This window comes from Fistularia commersonii, chromosome 36 (genome assembly GCF_037954325.1).
Source record: "Fistularia commersonii isolate RoL2024-O1a breed Wild chromosome 36, RoL_Fcom_v1.0, whole genome shotgun sequence".
Taxonomy (NCBI): Eukaryota; Metazoa; Chordata; class Actinopteri; order Syngnathiformes; family Fistulariidae; genus Fistularia; species Fistularia commersonii.
The window spans coordinates 1,245,108-1,261,296 of record NC_141319.1 but is presented as its reverse complement, the minus strand read 5'-3'; the positions used below and the strand labels follow the sequence as shown (position 1 = coordinate 1,261,296).

The following is a 16,189-nucleotide window of genomic DNA, read 5'->3' as shown; positions in this document are numbered from 1 at the left end:
CACGCCAACGGCTTTCGTGAAGCATATTTTGAGCAACAAAAAAATGTATACAGGTTGCAATTTAATGTTACAAGATCACCATAATCTTTGAATTTAGAATTGTGTTGAGAAAACACTAATGAACTTTAAATAAAGTTAAATACTCATTATCAATTTTTCTGAAGCCACAGGGAGTTGCAGCAGAGGTCAATCCCTGGTCTCTCCATTAGCATTCATCAGATTGTAGCTATCCTTCAATTGGAAATGTAAAGCGAGTAGCATTTAGCACTACTTATCTGGTAACTGGCACGTAGTATCTGGCGCACTAATACCTCTCACGTGGCTTCTACACAACCAATTGAAAACAACCTCTAAACTTGACCTTTTTTTCTTCCCTTCTGTATGAATTTAGGTTTAAAGCTTCCAGACTTCCAGGACTCCATCTTCGAATATTTCAACACATCCCCGTTGGCTCCTGACCTCACATTCAGAGTGAGTCACGTGTCTACATTTCGCCTCCTGAGCCGATCGGCACCGAGGCTGAACCAGGCAGTGGGTCACATGATGATAAGAAAAAACTCCGGTGTTTTGTCTGAAGTTGTTGTTTTGTTTCTCTCTAAAACATGGAGGCATCACTATCCTCCGCCTCCTCCTTGCTTGCTGTCTGGGAAGAAGTAAGTCCACCCGTCAGGTTACCCCACGATACTCCGCATACCTACACCCTTATCTGCAGTCCACCAGGGAAGCTAGTAGTCGATTCTTACGTCTAACCTTAATCATACCCGTTGATGTTGTGCTTGGTGTTGGTCGTAGAGGGGAGATAGTTTGAGTCACCCTCCTTTTCGTATCAGACTTCACCTAAAAGACTGTCCTTTTGCTTTACACAAGTCTTTTTCCGGAGATGCCGAGCCCAGCACAACCTATCCACCCTCTATATTTGTCCACCTCAAAAGCTGTGAAGACAGCGGTTGTATCTTCCCCCCGTGGAATGAGGTGCCGCAATTCCTGGGTGAAATCTTATAATTTCTCCTCTATCCATGGAGTTTCAATCATTCTTGCCCTTGTAGTGCTAACCACATGCTAACAGTAGCTAACACAGTCTCCGTGCCCTGTCATTCGTCAAGGAGCGCCTTTCTTTTCCTCAAATATCAGCCTCGACTTGACACTTGAGCACACAGGGATCGGACATGAGTCGTTTTAAGCTTCCTAACTCCGCTTGTAAATGGTTGCGGCGGCGACGCAGCCAGTTATAAACGGAGGGGCAATTCGGTGTCATCGATCAAGGGAGCATGGAACCTCCATGTCATCACTGTCACCTGTCAGAACATGTGCCCCCGTCATTCAGAGGTGTTACCTGTCCCCACAGATCAGTGTGTCAGATGTTTGTGCACTAGACGCCCGTGTTCACATTTCATTGACAAAAGTGTAAATCATCTCTGTGCCCTTTGGACACTTCACATTTTGAGAAGCGGTGCTGCCAGCATCATGAGGCGGTTGATCAGCAGTCAACCTTTGTTTGTCCTCTTTGTTTGTTTGTACATTCTCTCTGGTTGACCTTTAGACCACCGAGACGGACTCTACTACACCCCAGAAGTCAGAGACCACACCCCCCTCACCCTCCACCACCCCGGAGCATGAGGTCAGTAACATTGCCCTTCCTCGGTGATGAGATTGATAAATTTGAAGGATTTCGTGGCCGCTCCTTCAAGCGGTTGAGACATACTCGTGGTGTGTCCGCAGGAGGTCAAAGCAGCTTCAGTTCCGGCCAGCCCCTCGCCCACCTACCATAGCCCGTCGCTGACCACCTTAAAGGTACGTCAGGGCTCTGTCACGTCACGTACGGCTGTGGGAGATTCTAAACTTTCAATGATTATGTTATGAAACACGAAAATACATTGAAAATACATTGAAGTAACTTGGTTCGTAGATTTGTGTTGTTGTTTTTTTATTATTAAATGATACCATTATTGGTTAGTGAAGGGGCCCTCTTCTTCTGCAAATCGGCTTCCTCCATCGAAACCCATTTTCTGTATCCTGTTCCCTCACACCAACTACGAGCCTGATGGATGATGTTTGAAAATGATCTGTTGGTTTTTGGGTACGAGATACAAGGTGCAGGATATGTGCTGATACCAAAAATGTTGGCTCCATTCGTGAACCAATTTGATTTTTCCCTTTGAAATGTAAATGTGAACCCCATTGTGCAGGGTTGGGCTGGGGGTGTTGATTGATACATCCAGCTGGCCAGAGGCATGCCTCCTCACAACCCGTCTACTCCTCATGCACGGGGCACAGGAGGGGGAGCTTAAATGATGCACAAGCTCCTGGATAAGAGACAATCAGCTGCCAGAGTGCTGGGATGAATGGAAGGGAGGGCTCTGGGCACCTTTCTGCCCTGACGATCGCAGCATATTTAAGCTCAAGCAAGCCAAGCTGCAGCACATCAACAACAACTTCTCACCTATGAGACACTATCACTAGCACTTTTCACTCTCTAGGAGCCGTAGTGAGGGCTAATTTAATGCAAAAAGCACAAAGAAGCCTATTAAAAGGAGAATAGAACAACGTAAACAACGCATCACACGACAGAAAGCCTGCAACTTTGTTAGTGTGTTCATGCACAAATCTTTGCGTGACAATTCAAAATTTCTGTAAAACTGTTCATTTGTTTGTGATTAACTGCATTCACTGGCCAAGTTTCCACTGTAATAAGAGACTTGCATCCAAAAAAATAGCCCGCACTCAGAATACGAGCTATGTTGTATTTTAGGTGAATAAAAAAAGTTTTTTTCTCCACAGCCCAAAGCTCACCAGCTGAGCATCAAGACGTTCTCCAGTCCAACGCAATGCACACATTGCACCTCCCTAATGGTTGGACTCGTCCGACAGGGATACGCCTGCGAAGGTAACAACAGCAACAGCAGCCATATTTTACCACATCCTCACCCAGGGCTTGAGATTTGCCAATGAAAAACCAGTAGCCGCTGCAAGAGCTAAAAAGCTGGCTTCAACGCACATCACAGAGTTTTAACACCGCAGCTTCTCAACCTGGAAGGCTGTTGACCGATGCCTTGGTCTCTCCCCAGTCTGCTCCTTCATCTGTCACGTGTCCTGTAAAGACTATGCCCCCCTGGTCTGTCAAATCCCGGCTGAGCAAGCCAAGCGGCCACAGGGCATCGACGTTCAGAGAGGCATCGGCACCGCTTACAAGGGTTACGTCCGGGTATGTAGTAATGATTGTTTTACAACTTTTTTTGTTGTGAAGGTGCCATTGTGTTTTTCTTTTCTTTTTCTTTTTTTTTTTTTACATTAAGAAATTCCCACGGTATACTACCAACCAGAAATGTCACAGAATGACTCTCTGAAGCCTACTATAGCATATATAAAGAACATTTTTTGATTAATTTATACTAGGAATTGCAGAAAGGCACACACACACACACAACGGGTTTTTCCTGAACCGCTCTCAGTGACTTTGTTTTTAGTCTTCGTAGCAGTCATGTTTCAGGTGTGGGTGATTAAAGATTGAGAGGGAAATGTATTGACGGATGCTAGAAGAGTGAAGGGAAGTGGCTATGCCCCGCAGGTGGGATGTGAATTTGAAGAGAAGGAGAAGTTCTGGAATGAGTTAGAGTAAGTGATGCTGAATATTCCCAGAAATGAGAGAGTGGTAATTGGTGCAGACTTCAATGGACATGTTGGTGAAGGCAATAGAGGGGATGAAGAAGTGATTGGCAGATTTGGTATACAGGACAGGAACGCAGAGGGACAGATGGTGGTAGATTTTGCAAAAAGGATGGAAATGGCTGTAGTGAACACCTTTTTCCAGAAAAAACAGGAGCATAGGGTAACTTATAAGAGCGGAGGTAGGAGCACGCAGGTAGACTACATCTTGTGTTGACGAGGTAACCTGAAAGAGATCAGTGACTGCAAAGTAGTTGTAGGTGAGAGTGTAGCCAGACAGCATAGGATGGTGGTTTGTAGGATGACTCTAGAGACAAGGAAGATCAAGAGGACAAAGTGGTGGAAGCTGAAAAGGGAGGAGTGTTGCATGGTTTTCAGGGAGGAGTTGAGAAAGGCTCTGAGTGGTCAGGGTGAGCTCCCAGATGATTGGACAACAACAGCTAGTGTTATCAGGGAGACAGGTAGAAGAGTACTTGGTGTGTCATCTGGAAGGAAAGTAGATAAGGAGACTTGGTGGTGGAATGAGGAAGTGCAGGAGTATATACAGAGAAAGTGGTTAGCAAAGAAGAAGTGGGATACTGAGAGGACTGAAGAGAACAGACAGGAGTTCAGGGAGATGCGGCGAAAGGTAAAGATAGAGGTAGCAAAGGCAAAACAAAGGGCTTATGATGACCTGTGTGCTCGGTTGGATAGTAAGGAGGGTGAGAATGATCTATACAGGTTGGCAAAACAGAGAGATAAAGATGGAAAGGATGTACAACAGGTCCGGCTGATTAAGGATAGAGGGAAATGTATTGACAGATGCTAGAAGAGTGGGAAAGAGCACTTTGAAGAGCTGATGAATGTGGAAAATGAAAGAGAGGCAAGGGTAGAAGACGTAACTATTGTAGACCAAAAAGTAGCACAAATTAGTAAAAGTGAAGTGAGGAAGGCATCAGAGAGGATGAAGAGTGGATTGCAGTTGGTCCTGATGATATACCTGTGGAGGTGTGGAAGTGTCTAGGAGAGGTGGCGGTAGAGTTTCTGACTCCATTATTCAACAGGATCTTGGAGAGGGAGACGATGCCTGAAGAATGAGAGATGAGATGAGAACAACTTTATTTATCCCGAAGGAAATTGTTGTGCCAGAGTTTCAAGCAAAAACATAACAGTAATAGATAATAGTAGGAAGGAGACAAAGAGTGATGGTGCCCATTTTTAAGAATAAGGGGGATATGCAGAATTGTGGCAACTGTAGAAGGATAAAGTTGATGAGCCATACAATGACGTTAAGGGAAAGAGTGGTGGAAACCAGACTGACAGCAGAAGTCAGCATTTGTGAACAGCAATATGGCTTCATGCCTAGAAAGAGTTCTACAGAGGCAGTATTTGCTTTGGGAATGCTAATAGAGAAGTACAGAGAAGGCCAGAGGAAGCTCTATTGTATTTTTGTAGACCTAGAAAAAGCATATGACAGGGTGCCAAGAGAGGAGCTCTGGTATTGTATGAGGAAATCTGGAGTGGCAGAGAAGTATGTTAGACTGGTGCAGGACATGTATGCTAGCTGTGAGACATTGGTACAGTGTGCTTCAGGGGTAAAAGAGAAGTTCAAAGTCGAGATGGGACGCCACCAGGGATCAGCTCTGAGCCCCTTGTTGTTTGCAGTGGTGATGGACAGGCTGACAGATGAGGTTAGATAGGAATCTCCATGGATCATGATGCTTGCAGATGACATTGTAATCTGTAGTGAGAGCAGAGAACAGGTTGAGGAAAGTCTAGAGAGGTGAGGTATGCTCTGGAAAGGAATGAAGGTTAGTCACAGCAAGACAGAATATATGTGTGAGAATGGGAGGAACTCGGGTGGAACGGTGAGGCTACAGGGAGTGGAGATCAAGAAGTTGGAGGATTTCAGGTACTTGAGTGGAAAAGAGGTGAAGAGACAGGGCCAACCAGGTTGAAATGGGTTGAGAAAAGTGTCAGGGGTACTGTGCAATAGAAGACTATCAGCCAGAATGAAAGGAAAGGTGTACAAGACAGTGGTGAGACCAGTGATGCTGTATGGCCTAGAAACAGTTCCCATGGCGAAAAGACAGGAGGCAGAGCTAAAGGTTGCAGAGATGAAAATGCTTAGGTTCTCTTTGGGAGTGACTCGGACGGATAGGATCAGGAATGAGTCTACCAGAGGAACGGCACATGTTAGATGTTTTGGAGAGAAGGTCAGAGAAGCCAGACTGAGATGGTTCGGTCATGTACAAAGAGGTATTGTGAATATATTGGTAGACGGATGCTGGAATTGGAGCTGCCAGGCAGGAGGTCTCGAGGAAGACCAAAGAGAAGTTTCATGGATGTAGTGAGAGAGGGTATGAAGGTAGTTGGTGTGAAAGAGGAGGATACAGAAAATAGGGTTGGATGGAGAGGGTTGATTCGCTGGGGTGACCCCTGAAGGGAAAAGCCGAAAGGAGAAGAAGAAGCAGACATGTTTCAAAAGCTCAGCTCACATAGATACGTTGTGGGGTGGTATATCATCCAGTTTCCTCACCTGTGTATGCTGTCAAACCCCCGCAAAAGTGATTGCATCTTCATCCACAAAATGCACATTTCCCATTAGTAGAGCTCATTAATGTCCAACGACTTGTCAAGTTACAATGCAAACTTCCCTCCGGTGCGTTTCTTTTCCAGTACAATGCTTTGTCGTTGTCCGCAGACGTGGCGTCATTATGCCAAGCAATCGTGTTAACCATGTTAACTGCAACAGGGTTAGGGCTGCACATATTCACTGCCCTCACAATTCAATTACGGTTTCAATTATACGATTCGTCTCGATGCATTGCATTCTATATCTCCTATATAATCAAACACTGGCTTTCTTAAGCAATGAACCTCAGGTGATTCATCCACCACCTGGGCTTTTGCCTCCCTGTACAATGCCAGCACTACCGGTGTTCTTGATGACGCTAAGGCCCTGAGTCCTTTGCCATGAAAGATCCAATTGCTAAGTTTTCCTCTGGGCTCTCTGACTTAATTGGTAGCTTTCTCAACGATTTGTTGATCATCTGTTAGGTTGGGTTGGGTCCCTAGTTTTCTATTTTTTCTTTTAGATTGCTGAGGCTCACATTAGCTCAACGTGCTGTCAGTGAATGCGGTTCCTAATATTTGTGGCGTTACTGCAGTACTTTATTTTTGCATTGCAAGTTTTACTCATAGTGGGGGTTTCGTCCAGTTGACGCCTCCCTTGGACTTAACGGTAATAAAAAACAAAATGTTCCTGGAAATCCTCCTTTGATTTGCGTGATTTTTTTTCATTACGCTTTTGTCGTTGCTGCTTTGTTCCTCTGTCATGTTGTATTTTGTGCTTTTTTTTTTTTTTTTTTTTTTTACTGTGTTCGTGCGTGTCCTTCATTCATAGTGCAACTTGAACTTTAATAGTGTATTGTCCTGCCAGAAATGGGATATTCAACCATCAATCTTTTATTTTTAGTTCAAAAGTCAATTATGTGACTTAACTGCATCGATTCCAGATCATCCGATTAAGCATCTCGATGCATCTTTGAATCGATAATTTTCCACACGCCTGGTCAGGGTCACCCAGCATCTCGCTCAGGATTTGCGGCATGTACTGATGATGTCTCTGCGTCAGTGTGTGGCTTTTTTGATTTGGTTACGAGTTCAACAGCTTGATAGCTAGCTTTAAGGGCTCTCTCATTTTCCATGTGTTCACGGGGGCAATCAAAAAAAGCCACCATTCATTCAGTCTTTGGTTTCAAGATGGGGTGTCGTGGCACCATGGCACCAGTGGATAGATTTTTCCCAGCATGTCAAGCACAGCGGAGTCAGCGCCTTCTTATCCCCATTGACAGTAAATCCGATAGGAATGTAGCTTTTGCTCTGTCACCTCAAAGCTTGCTGGCGTTTTGCAGTCAGTCAGTAACAAGGTACCCAGCTACCTACCTACCTTCCTACCGACCAATGACATGGAAGAGTGTTAAAACCTGCCACTAGAGTGCAGCACAAACACTCACAATGGCTTACTAGGTTCAAAGGTAACTATTTAGGAATTTAGAAAGAAAAAATATACACCATTTAATGACATTATATCGTTTTCACACCACACACAGTGGGGTTAAAAAAAAACTACTGATGAGTTAGTTGCTTCGGAGAGATTCGGCACTGACAGGATATCAGTTTGATACAAATACGGTAGAGACACTAGGATGGCTCAATATGTGAAGCACTAATGGATTATTATTGCAGTGCAGTGCAGACACAGTGCAGACAGGGTTGCAGTGTAGTGTACATAATACTAAGAGGTTAGTTCTTGCTGTGCATACAGTATGCAGACACTAATAGCAGGACAGCAGTGGTGCAGATACAGACCCACCTAGTCACAGCACTTACTGGGTAGCAGTATTCTGTGTGGAAGTGCAGGTGATACCTCAGGGATAACAACATCAACATTGTCTTCCTGTCAAGATCCCGAAGCCGAGCGGCGTCAAGAAGGGCTGGCAACGAGCCTACGCCGTGGTCTCCGACTGCAAGCTCTTTCTCTACGACATCCCGGAGGGGAAGTCCACCCAGCCAGGGGTGATGGCCAGTCTGGTCCTCGACCTCAGGTAACTCCCCCAAGTTACTTATTGATCATTTTTCCATTCACAAGTATCTTTGACTTGAACGGCCTTCTAATATGCTGCTCTGTAGAGACGAGGAGTTCACCGTCAGCTCCGTCTTGGCATCAGATGTCATCCACGCCACCAAGAAGGACATCCCCTGCATTTTCAGGGTAGGGAGGCCCCTCCTCCAGCGGATGCTCTCAGTGCGACGCTTGACTCCCCCCAGGGCTCCTGACCTTCCGCTGTTCCCTCTCGCGATCAGGTGACCTCGTCGCAACTGAGCTCCTCGCTGTGCTCGGTATCTCTGCTCGTGCTGGCGGAGAGCGAGTTGGAGAAAAAGAAGTGGGTCCGCGTCCTGGAGGGCCTGAGGAGCATCTTGACGAAGAACTCGCTCAAGAGCCGCCAGGTCCACATCCTGCACGAGGCCTACGACGCTTCACTGCCCATCATCAAAACCACGCTGTCCGCCGCTGTGATTGGTCAGTATCCCACCCAAGCAGATTGCAGTAGTTTTTTAACACATTCTGAATTCTGGATAATAGTCGTATGAGAAAAAGCCCAAGTTTTTGAAAAGTTGTTTGAGAAGGCTATAGAAAAGGTATAGGTGTAGGTGATTTTTCGACTGTCTATATTGTTGTTGGTTGTCTCCATGGTTACCTGGTCCGAGGATATACGGTCGCAGGTTTCACTGTAAATCTTTTCAATTCTTACAGATCGCGAAAGGATCGCCCTGGGAACGGAAGACGGCCTGTTTGTGGTGGAGGTGACCCGAGATGGTGAGTTTGTTTCGTTTAATCCAGAATCGTGTGGGGAAACATTCATTTTATTCCCGTAAATCCATAGAAATGCGAGCGAAAGTGCCAAAAAGGAAAAAAAAATCCCATGTCAACTTTCGCAGTGATCGTGCGAGCGACGGACAGCAAAAAGGTCTACCAGATCGAGTTGATCCCGAAAGAGAAGATCATCGCTCTGCTGTGCGGTCGAAACCGCCACGTCCACCTTCAGTCCTGGAGTGTGCTGGAGGGCGGCGAGTCCTTGTTTGACGACAAGCTGACGGAAACCAAAGGCTGCCAGGTGCTGACCACTGGGGTGCTGAGGCCCGGGGGTCCCGCCTGCCTGCTGGCTGCTGTCAAACGCCAGGTCAGATGCCGCATTTGGGGGGGGGGGCACTTCTCTGCTTGACAGTACTCTGACGCTCCAATCGTCTTTGTGCGCCTTCAAGGTGTTTTGTTTCGAGATCACCCGCGCAAAGCCTTACCATAAGAAGCTGTGGGAGGTGCGGGCTCCGGGGGTGGTCCAGTGGTTAGGGATGGTCCGAGAGCGGCTGTGCGTCGGCTATCCGGCGGGTTTCGCCCTGCTCGCCCTGCAGGCGGAGTCGTCACCCATCAGCCTCGTGAGCCCGGCCGACCCCTCGCTGGCTTTCCTGGCCCAGCAACCGCTGGACGCCCTGCACGCCCTGGAGGTCAGCTCCAACGAGCTGCTGCTCTGCTTCAGCTCACTTGGCATCTTCGTCGACGGGCAGGGACGCCGCTCCCGAACCCAGGAGCTGATGTGGCCCGCCACGCCACTTGCATGCAGTAAGTTGTCGATATTACCACAATCATGGCCCCCACTCCATGCATCAATCAGGGGTTCCCGTTAACGTCGATCGCGACCTACCAGTCAATCACAAAGGTGGTGTCGGTGGATCCCACGGCACGGAAAGGAAGGGAAAGGGATGATCGGCCACCGTCTACCCACACTATGGGGTCTGTCGCTTGATTGACATAGCAGTGTGAAATCTGATTGCCTAGCTGCTAGGCTAATTAGCCTCCACTTTATTTTCACTAAGCTGCAGATTGGATATAAAAATGATTGGGGGGTAGCTGGAGCAAGTTTAAACCCAAAAACCTACAATCCCCACGTGCAACAGGTAGAGGACTTTTTCCCACAAACGTCAGAATACCGTTCTTATTCCGAAGAAGCGAAACGAGGAAGTGGCAGAAAATGGTGGAGAAACTAAAACCCGTTTTTTTGGTTGTCCGGATGGCCTTTGCCGCAAAAGGCATAACTTCAGCACTTTTTAATGCTTTGCGGCGGCAGCAGCAGCTTACCATGTCAGTGCCACAAAGTGTTGTCTTTCTTTTGGAACCTGCTGCAGACCTAGAACAAGAGCAATAAAGAATACTCAATATATTTATAATTGCATATACGTTTAGCATCGTTATGGTAGAATTATAGATTTTACTGTGCATGTACTCGAGCCAGGTGTACATGCGCAGAACCACAGAACCCCCAGAACCCCAGAGCCTGGTTCCGTCCGGAACCGCCCGCTGCCGAAGTCCTTGTTTCTTACATTTCTTCCCGTGTCTCTCCCGCCAGGCTCCAACTCGTCCCACCTGACCGTATACAGCGAATACGGAGTCGACGTGTTTGACATTCACACAACCGAGTGGGTTCAGACTATTTCCCTGCGCAAGGTAGGAGGAGTCGCTCGGCCTCAGCCCGGAATCTGCCAAGTCCGATTTTTTTTCCCTCATGCGTCCCGTCCCCCCCCCTGCCCCCCCAGATCAGACCTTTGAATGTTGAAGGGACGATAAACCTGCTGAGCTCAGAACCCCCTCGTCTTATTTACTTCACCAACGCCTCATCGGGTGAGAACCACAACTTGGCGCCGTCCCCTAGGATCGGCTGGGATGTATTCTGAACCCAATGTGTGTGTGTGTGTGTCTCACCAGAGGGAGACCTCACCATCCCAGAGACTTCCGACCACAGCAGGAAACAGATGGTCCGAACTCGCAGCAAGAGGAAGTTTCTGTTCAAAGTCCCCGAGGAGGAGCGGCTCCAGCAGCGAAGGTTGTGTGCGGGTCTGATGACGGCCGCCTGCTGGGGCCGCTGAAACTGTCCGCTGATGTTGAATGCGTGCGTTGCAGGGAGATGCTCAGGGACCCCGAGCTGAGGTCCAAGATGATCTCCAATCCGACCAACTTCAACCACGTGGCTCACATGGGACCGGGAGACGGCATGCAAGTCCTAATGGATCTCCCTCTGGTAAACATCGCCCGCCAAATCTTCCTGGCTCCCCCCTGCATGTTCCTCTTCCTCTCGCTCGTCGGCATGTTATGTTTTTTTTTCTCCCTCTTGTGAGCATGCACTCCTCCTCCTCCTCCTCCCCTCTTCCACCTCCCCTCCGACGGTCATCACACTGACATCCTCTCTTCTCTCCTCCTGCTCCCCCTCCCTGCCCCGCCCTCTGGTTTTTTTAGGTTGGTGATGTTGCCTCCCTCTCCCCGTCCCCGTCTCCCTCCCCCTCCTCCTCCTCCTCCCGTCACACCCTCATCTCCTCACCCTCCAACTTTGAACACGTCTATCACATGACGTCGGCATCGGCCGGCGCCTTCTTGCAGAAGGATGCCTCTTCCTCCCAGCAGAGCCTCCTGCAGCCTTCCTCCTCCTCTTCCTCTCCCTCCACCTCCTCTCTGGGAAGGGTAGGCCAGCTTCTCTCTCGCTGTCTCTGTGTGCCCCCACCTCCCCCGCCCTCCCAGCATCCTCCACCCCTTTCTCTGCAACGCCGCATTGTTTTCCGCGGAAGCAACCGCCAGTCGCTCCCGCAGCCATCCCTGCGCAATCTCTTGGAATTGAAATATCACCCGTTGATCTGGAGACCTTCCCCCAAATGAGCTTTCAGTGACTTATAAGTTCAAACTTTTATCTTCTCTGTTTATGCCAGAAATAGTTTCTTTATTAATTTAGAATTTTAATAATAATAATAATACCCTGTTAATAACCTCCTGTTCTTGGTGCGGATGCACTCATTCAGGCTTATAGAGTTCTAGTTACACGTTTCCAACATTTTCCACAAATCATTTTTTTCTATTTGGCAGCCACAATAAAAACAAATAGGTTATGAATCCTCATTTCAGCCTTTTGATGCATTCTGTGTGTGTGTGTGTGTGTGTGTGTGTGTGTGTGTGTGCGTGTGTGTGCGTGCGTGCGCGTGCAGGGTGTGTTGCCTTCCTCTCAGGACGACCCAATCAAGGAAAAGGCTCGCCCACTGTCCAGCATCTCCCGACAACAAAGGAGCAAGACACACATCACCCGCACAGCATCAGGTGAAGAGACACACACAAACACACACACGTATCCTTACAAAGGAAGTCTGTTTTTACTGTCTGGGATTCGGACGACGATGATGACATCAGAGCAGGTATTGTATTGGCTGAATTGTCAAGCAATATTGGTGGTGGAGAGAAACTGCAAGGGGCCGAGACGGCAGGTGTCGGGTCCAGGGGGGAGGAGACCTCCATCTGGACACAGCGGCTTTTCGTTCCGGAAGCGGCTCTGTGTTTCAACGCTTTCTCCCAATTTGCCGGCCAGTACTTTAGCGTGCCACTCGTTGAGAGTGCGGCACGGAACTGCAAGTCGGACGATGAGGTCATCGCGGCCTGTCGTCCGCGAGTGGCCAAGTTAGCCGTGTCAGTTTTTGTTTTTGTTTGCTAGTTTTTTTACATTGTTCTATGTTTTCTATTGGTTCAGATTTCGGCGGGGGAGCTGCGTCTCGCGTGTCTGAACTGGACCAGGACCTGGACCGAGAGGTGAGGGACGCTCGACTCGAGACCCTCTTGGAGTCCCAGATTCCAATTGTTTCCCTGAAACTACACCCCCACCCCCCCCCCCCAACCCCCCCCCCCCACTCCCACCACCACAACTGATTTAAATCCCCTACTTGTCCAAGTTTGTCCTATGTCCAGCTTCCGGACCCCTCTGTGCATATCCTCCGATTGCTCACTGACACGTCGATTGATCGACCGCTTATCTGCTATTGTGTCTTACAGCCGGACTCTCACTCCACCCCCTCCAACAGCTCTAACCCCAGCAGCCCTCCCAGCCCGAACTCCCCGCACCGCAGCCAGCTCACCCTGGACAGTGAGCCATGAGGCTCCGCCCACTGCCTTGAGAGGGGCGGGCTCAGCTGGCAGACGAACCAATCAGGCTGCAGACTGGATTTAGACTTTACATTGATTTTATCGTGGCAGCGTGAGTCTGAGCTACCTGCTTTTTTTTAATTTGGGGGGGGATTTTACCCGCTTGGATGCCCCCCTCTGCCCTCCCCTCCTTCCCCAACTCCTGGTTTTTAAGCCTGTGTTGTTGCTAGGAAACGCTGCTGATGGCTGCCGTGTGTTTGACTTTTGACCTGTGGGACCACGCTGCTGCTGTCTATCACTACTACTTTATTAAAAATCATTTCCAGTTTTAACTATGGAGCTTTAGCAGGTGTTAGCTTCAGAGCTGCTGTGGCTAACTTCCTGTTGGCTTCCAAGCTCTGGCAGACAGGATGTCTCAACCTGATGGAGGAAAAAAACACTGTATTCATTTCAAAGTTTTTTGTTTGTTAAAGTTGCACATTGTTGTTGTAGAAGAAGAAGAAGAAGAAGAAAAAGAAGAAGAAGATGAGAAAAACTCCTTTGATTTTGTGTCAGTGAAGATCTTTTCCCTTTGCGCCCCCGGCCCCACCCTCTGACCTCACGGCTCAGACGGAGGGTTGCGGTCCTGAACACTACTGCTTTGTTTCTTCCAAAATCACCAGTTAAAGAATCTTTGTAACAATGACAAACAGAAATAATAAAAGAATCTAATGGTTTGGTCTGTTTTGTTTTTGGTTCTGTGTCGAAAAATCAGTTAAACCCTCAGTCCCAGACTTTTTTTTTGTCTTCTACTAGTATATGTGTTGATTTTGCAGTAGCTCAAATTGAGGTTTTCCATTAAGGAAGCGATGAAATTCTGTTTGTCAGTTTGTTAGTATTCCCATTGTAATATTTACAATCTACTAATTGTTAAAGGCGCCGCCGAATTGGAAAACAATATTTTTGAATTTATTGTAAAATTCTGCCCATTTTCAGAGTAATCAGGTCTTTTGAGTAAGACTGGTTGACAGTAATTGATTTTTTATAAATAATTTGTGATTTGTGATTCCTTTGCAATTAATGAAGTGCAGGATGCACTTTTTTTTCTCAAAGGAATCAAGGATTGTGTTGAAAGTAGAATTGAAATACATCAACATGTGACGGCGTGACGATGTTTGTTCACCATGAGTCGGGGGGCAGAATTCAGGTCATGGGGTCATTAAAGATTCACGAGCTCTCAGTTTTGTCTGACAGGTTCATCAGTGATTAATGAATGGGCGTGCCTGGTCCCTGTCTCTATGCTCTCTATGTCTCTATCCAAGCAAGCAGCCAATCAATGGAGATGAGTACGAATCAGATCAGAGGATTTTGAAAACAAGACAATTAAAATTTCAAGCTTTCTATCCCATTTTTCCCAATTCCTGTTAACCAATAACCTTCCGGTTAAAACAGTTTTGTTTCTTTGACGTGCTTTTCCGGAACAAGCATGCTCAAGAAATATGGCTATCTTGTTTTTTTCATTGATTCTCCAATTTTTGTTTTTAATTTTGATATTTATTACAAAGTTGAGTGTATTTTTTTTTGCTTAAGTGTAACAATTTTCCCGCTTCCTTATCAGCTGATTTGACTCCAGTCATCAGAGCAAAATAAACGATGTTATTAACTGAAAGGACTGGCAGAATCCAAGATTCAACCACGCGGAGGCACCTGGCACCACCGAGAAGACCTTTTCCAGGGAGGCAGAGAAGAATCCCTCTAAACTTGGAGCACACTCGCCGATCCATGTCTTTAAGCAGGGATTGACCACCCCCAGTCTGCCAACCCAGAGGCATTCCCCCCGCCATACATGCAATGCTGCAGAGGCATGTTAGCCAAGACAGCGCTGCAATAGCCAGTCTTAAAGAGCTTTTTGACTATCTCAGACACTTCAGCCCCAGAAATAGGAGGGGACAAGCACAGAGTCCCCTAACTCTGCTTCCCCATCGGAAGGCTTGCCATTAGGACTGACAATTTGGAAGTATTTTTTCCACCAATCCACAAGGTCAGAAGCATACCATCCCTACCATTGATGGTGTACTGCTTCCCCATTTTGAGCAGCCCTCTAGAAGTCGTTCTCCATGGTCTTACCAAACGCGAATTTTTGCCTTTGGGACCACCAAAGCAGTACCTGTCAGCTGCCACCGGAACCCCACAGGCCAGAAAGGCCCAAGACGACTCCTTCAGTTTGAAAGCATCCATCACCACAGGTTGTCACCGATTGATTCAAAGGTTACTGCCACAACAGGCGCCTACAGCCCTTACAGAACCTTACATCCACAGCTTCTGTCTGTTGCCTCAACAACTGAGGCACAGAATAAGGACTGGTCCCACTCACACTGAGTGTCCCTTACCTCCCCTGGGATGTAATAGAGGCCGGAGGAGGGAGTTGAAACTGTTTCTGACAGGGGACGTACCATCACAATACGTTTGGGTCTGCCTGGTCTGTTTGGCATCCTCCCCTACCGTCGGAGCTATCTCCCTCCAGATGTAATCAGTTGACAGTTCCGCCCCTCTCTTCATCCAGGTGTCCAGAACATGCAGCCGCATGACAAACGCTGCAGTCAGTAACACAAAACCACTCGGGTTCAAATCTGGGGGGGGGGGGGCGCTCATCCCAAGCATGCCCTTCCAGGTCTCACTGATGCTGCCCACAGAGCATTGAAGACTCCCAGTAGAACAAGGGAGTCCCTGGTAGGGGGCCTCTCTAGCAGCCCCTCTGAAGACCCCAGACAGGGTGGGTAGTCTGAACTGCTGTTTGGTCCATGGGCACAAACAACAGTCAGAACCTGTCCCTGCGACCGGAAGGTGGAGGGAGGCTACCCTTTCACCCATGGGGTTAAACCCCAAGGTACAGGGGCTTTGTTGCAGTGACGTGCAGTCAGTAGAGGCAGGGGAGGCCGGGCCTCACCTGTCATCACAGAAAGAAAAAAATGCAAAATGAAAAAATAAATTAAATGGTGATATTTATTCAGTGATTTGTACTATAAAGTTATTTTCCACATAGCGTCACCATTTTTA

The 16,189-nt window shown here is 47.7% G+C and overlaps 1 protein-coding gene across 6 annotated transcripts in view; it reads left to right on the top strand.

The window, feature by feature from the left end:
* cdc42bpb (CDC42 binding protein kinase beta (DMPK-like)) overlaps positions 1–13,874 on the top strand; it is a 34,789-nt gene extending 20,915 nt beyond the window's left edge. For 2 of the 6 annotated variants that reach the window (XM_086143440.1, XM_086143438.1), the window contains 20 exons: positions 392–471; positions 609–653; positions 1,541–1,618; positions 1,720–1,791; positions 2,779–2,884; positions 3,066–3,202; positions 8,113–8,252; positions 8,338–8,419; positions 8,512–8,728; positions 8,963–9,025; positions 9,148–9,389; positions 9,472–9,826; positions 10,611–10,708; positions 10,798–10,882; positions 10,967–11,084; positions 11,162–11,279; positions 11,495–11,716; positions 12,232–12,340; positions 12,765–12,823; positions 13,064–13,874. In XM_086143440.1, the coding sequence (XP_085999566.1) occupies positions 392–471; positions 609–653; positions 1,541–1,618; positions 1,720–1,791; positions 2,779–2,884; positions 3,066–3,202; positions 8,113–8,252; positions 8,338–8,419; positions 8,512–8,728; positions 8,963–9,025; positions 9,148–9,389; positions 9,472–9,826; positions 10,611–10,708; positions 10,798–10,882; positions 10,967–11,084; positions 11,162–11,279; positions 11,495–11,716; positions 12,232–12,340; positions 12,765–12,823; positions 13,064–13,165 (2,528 nt within the window). In that variant the 3' untranslated portion in view covers positions 13,166–13,874. The remainder of the gene's footprint in view (positions 1–391; positions 472–608; positions 654–1,540; positions 1,619–1,719; positions 1,792–2,778; positions 2,885–3,065; positions 3,203–8,112; positions 8,253–8,337; positions 8,420–8,511; positions 8,729–8,962; positions 9,026–9,147; positions 9,390–9,471; positions 9,827–10,610; positions 10,709–10,797; positions 10,883–10,966; positions 11,085–11,161; positions 11,280–11,494; positions 11,717–12,231; positions 12,341–12,764; positions 12,824–13,063) is intronic. The other 4 variants (XM_086143441.1, XM_086143439.1, XM_086143442.1 and 1 more) reach the window with 3 other exon arrangements.
* Positions 13,875–16,189: the final 2,315 nt, after the last annotated feature.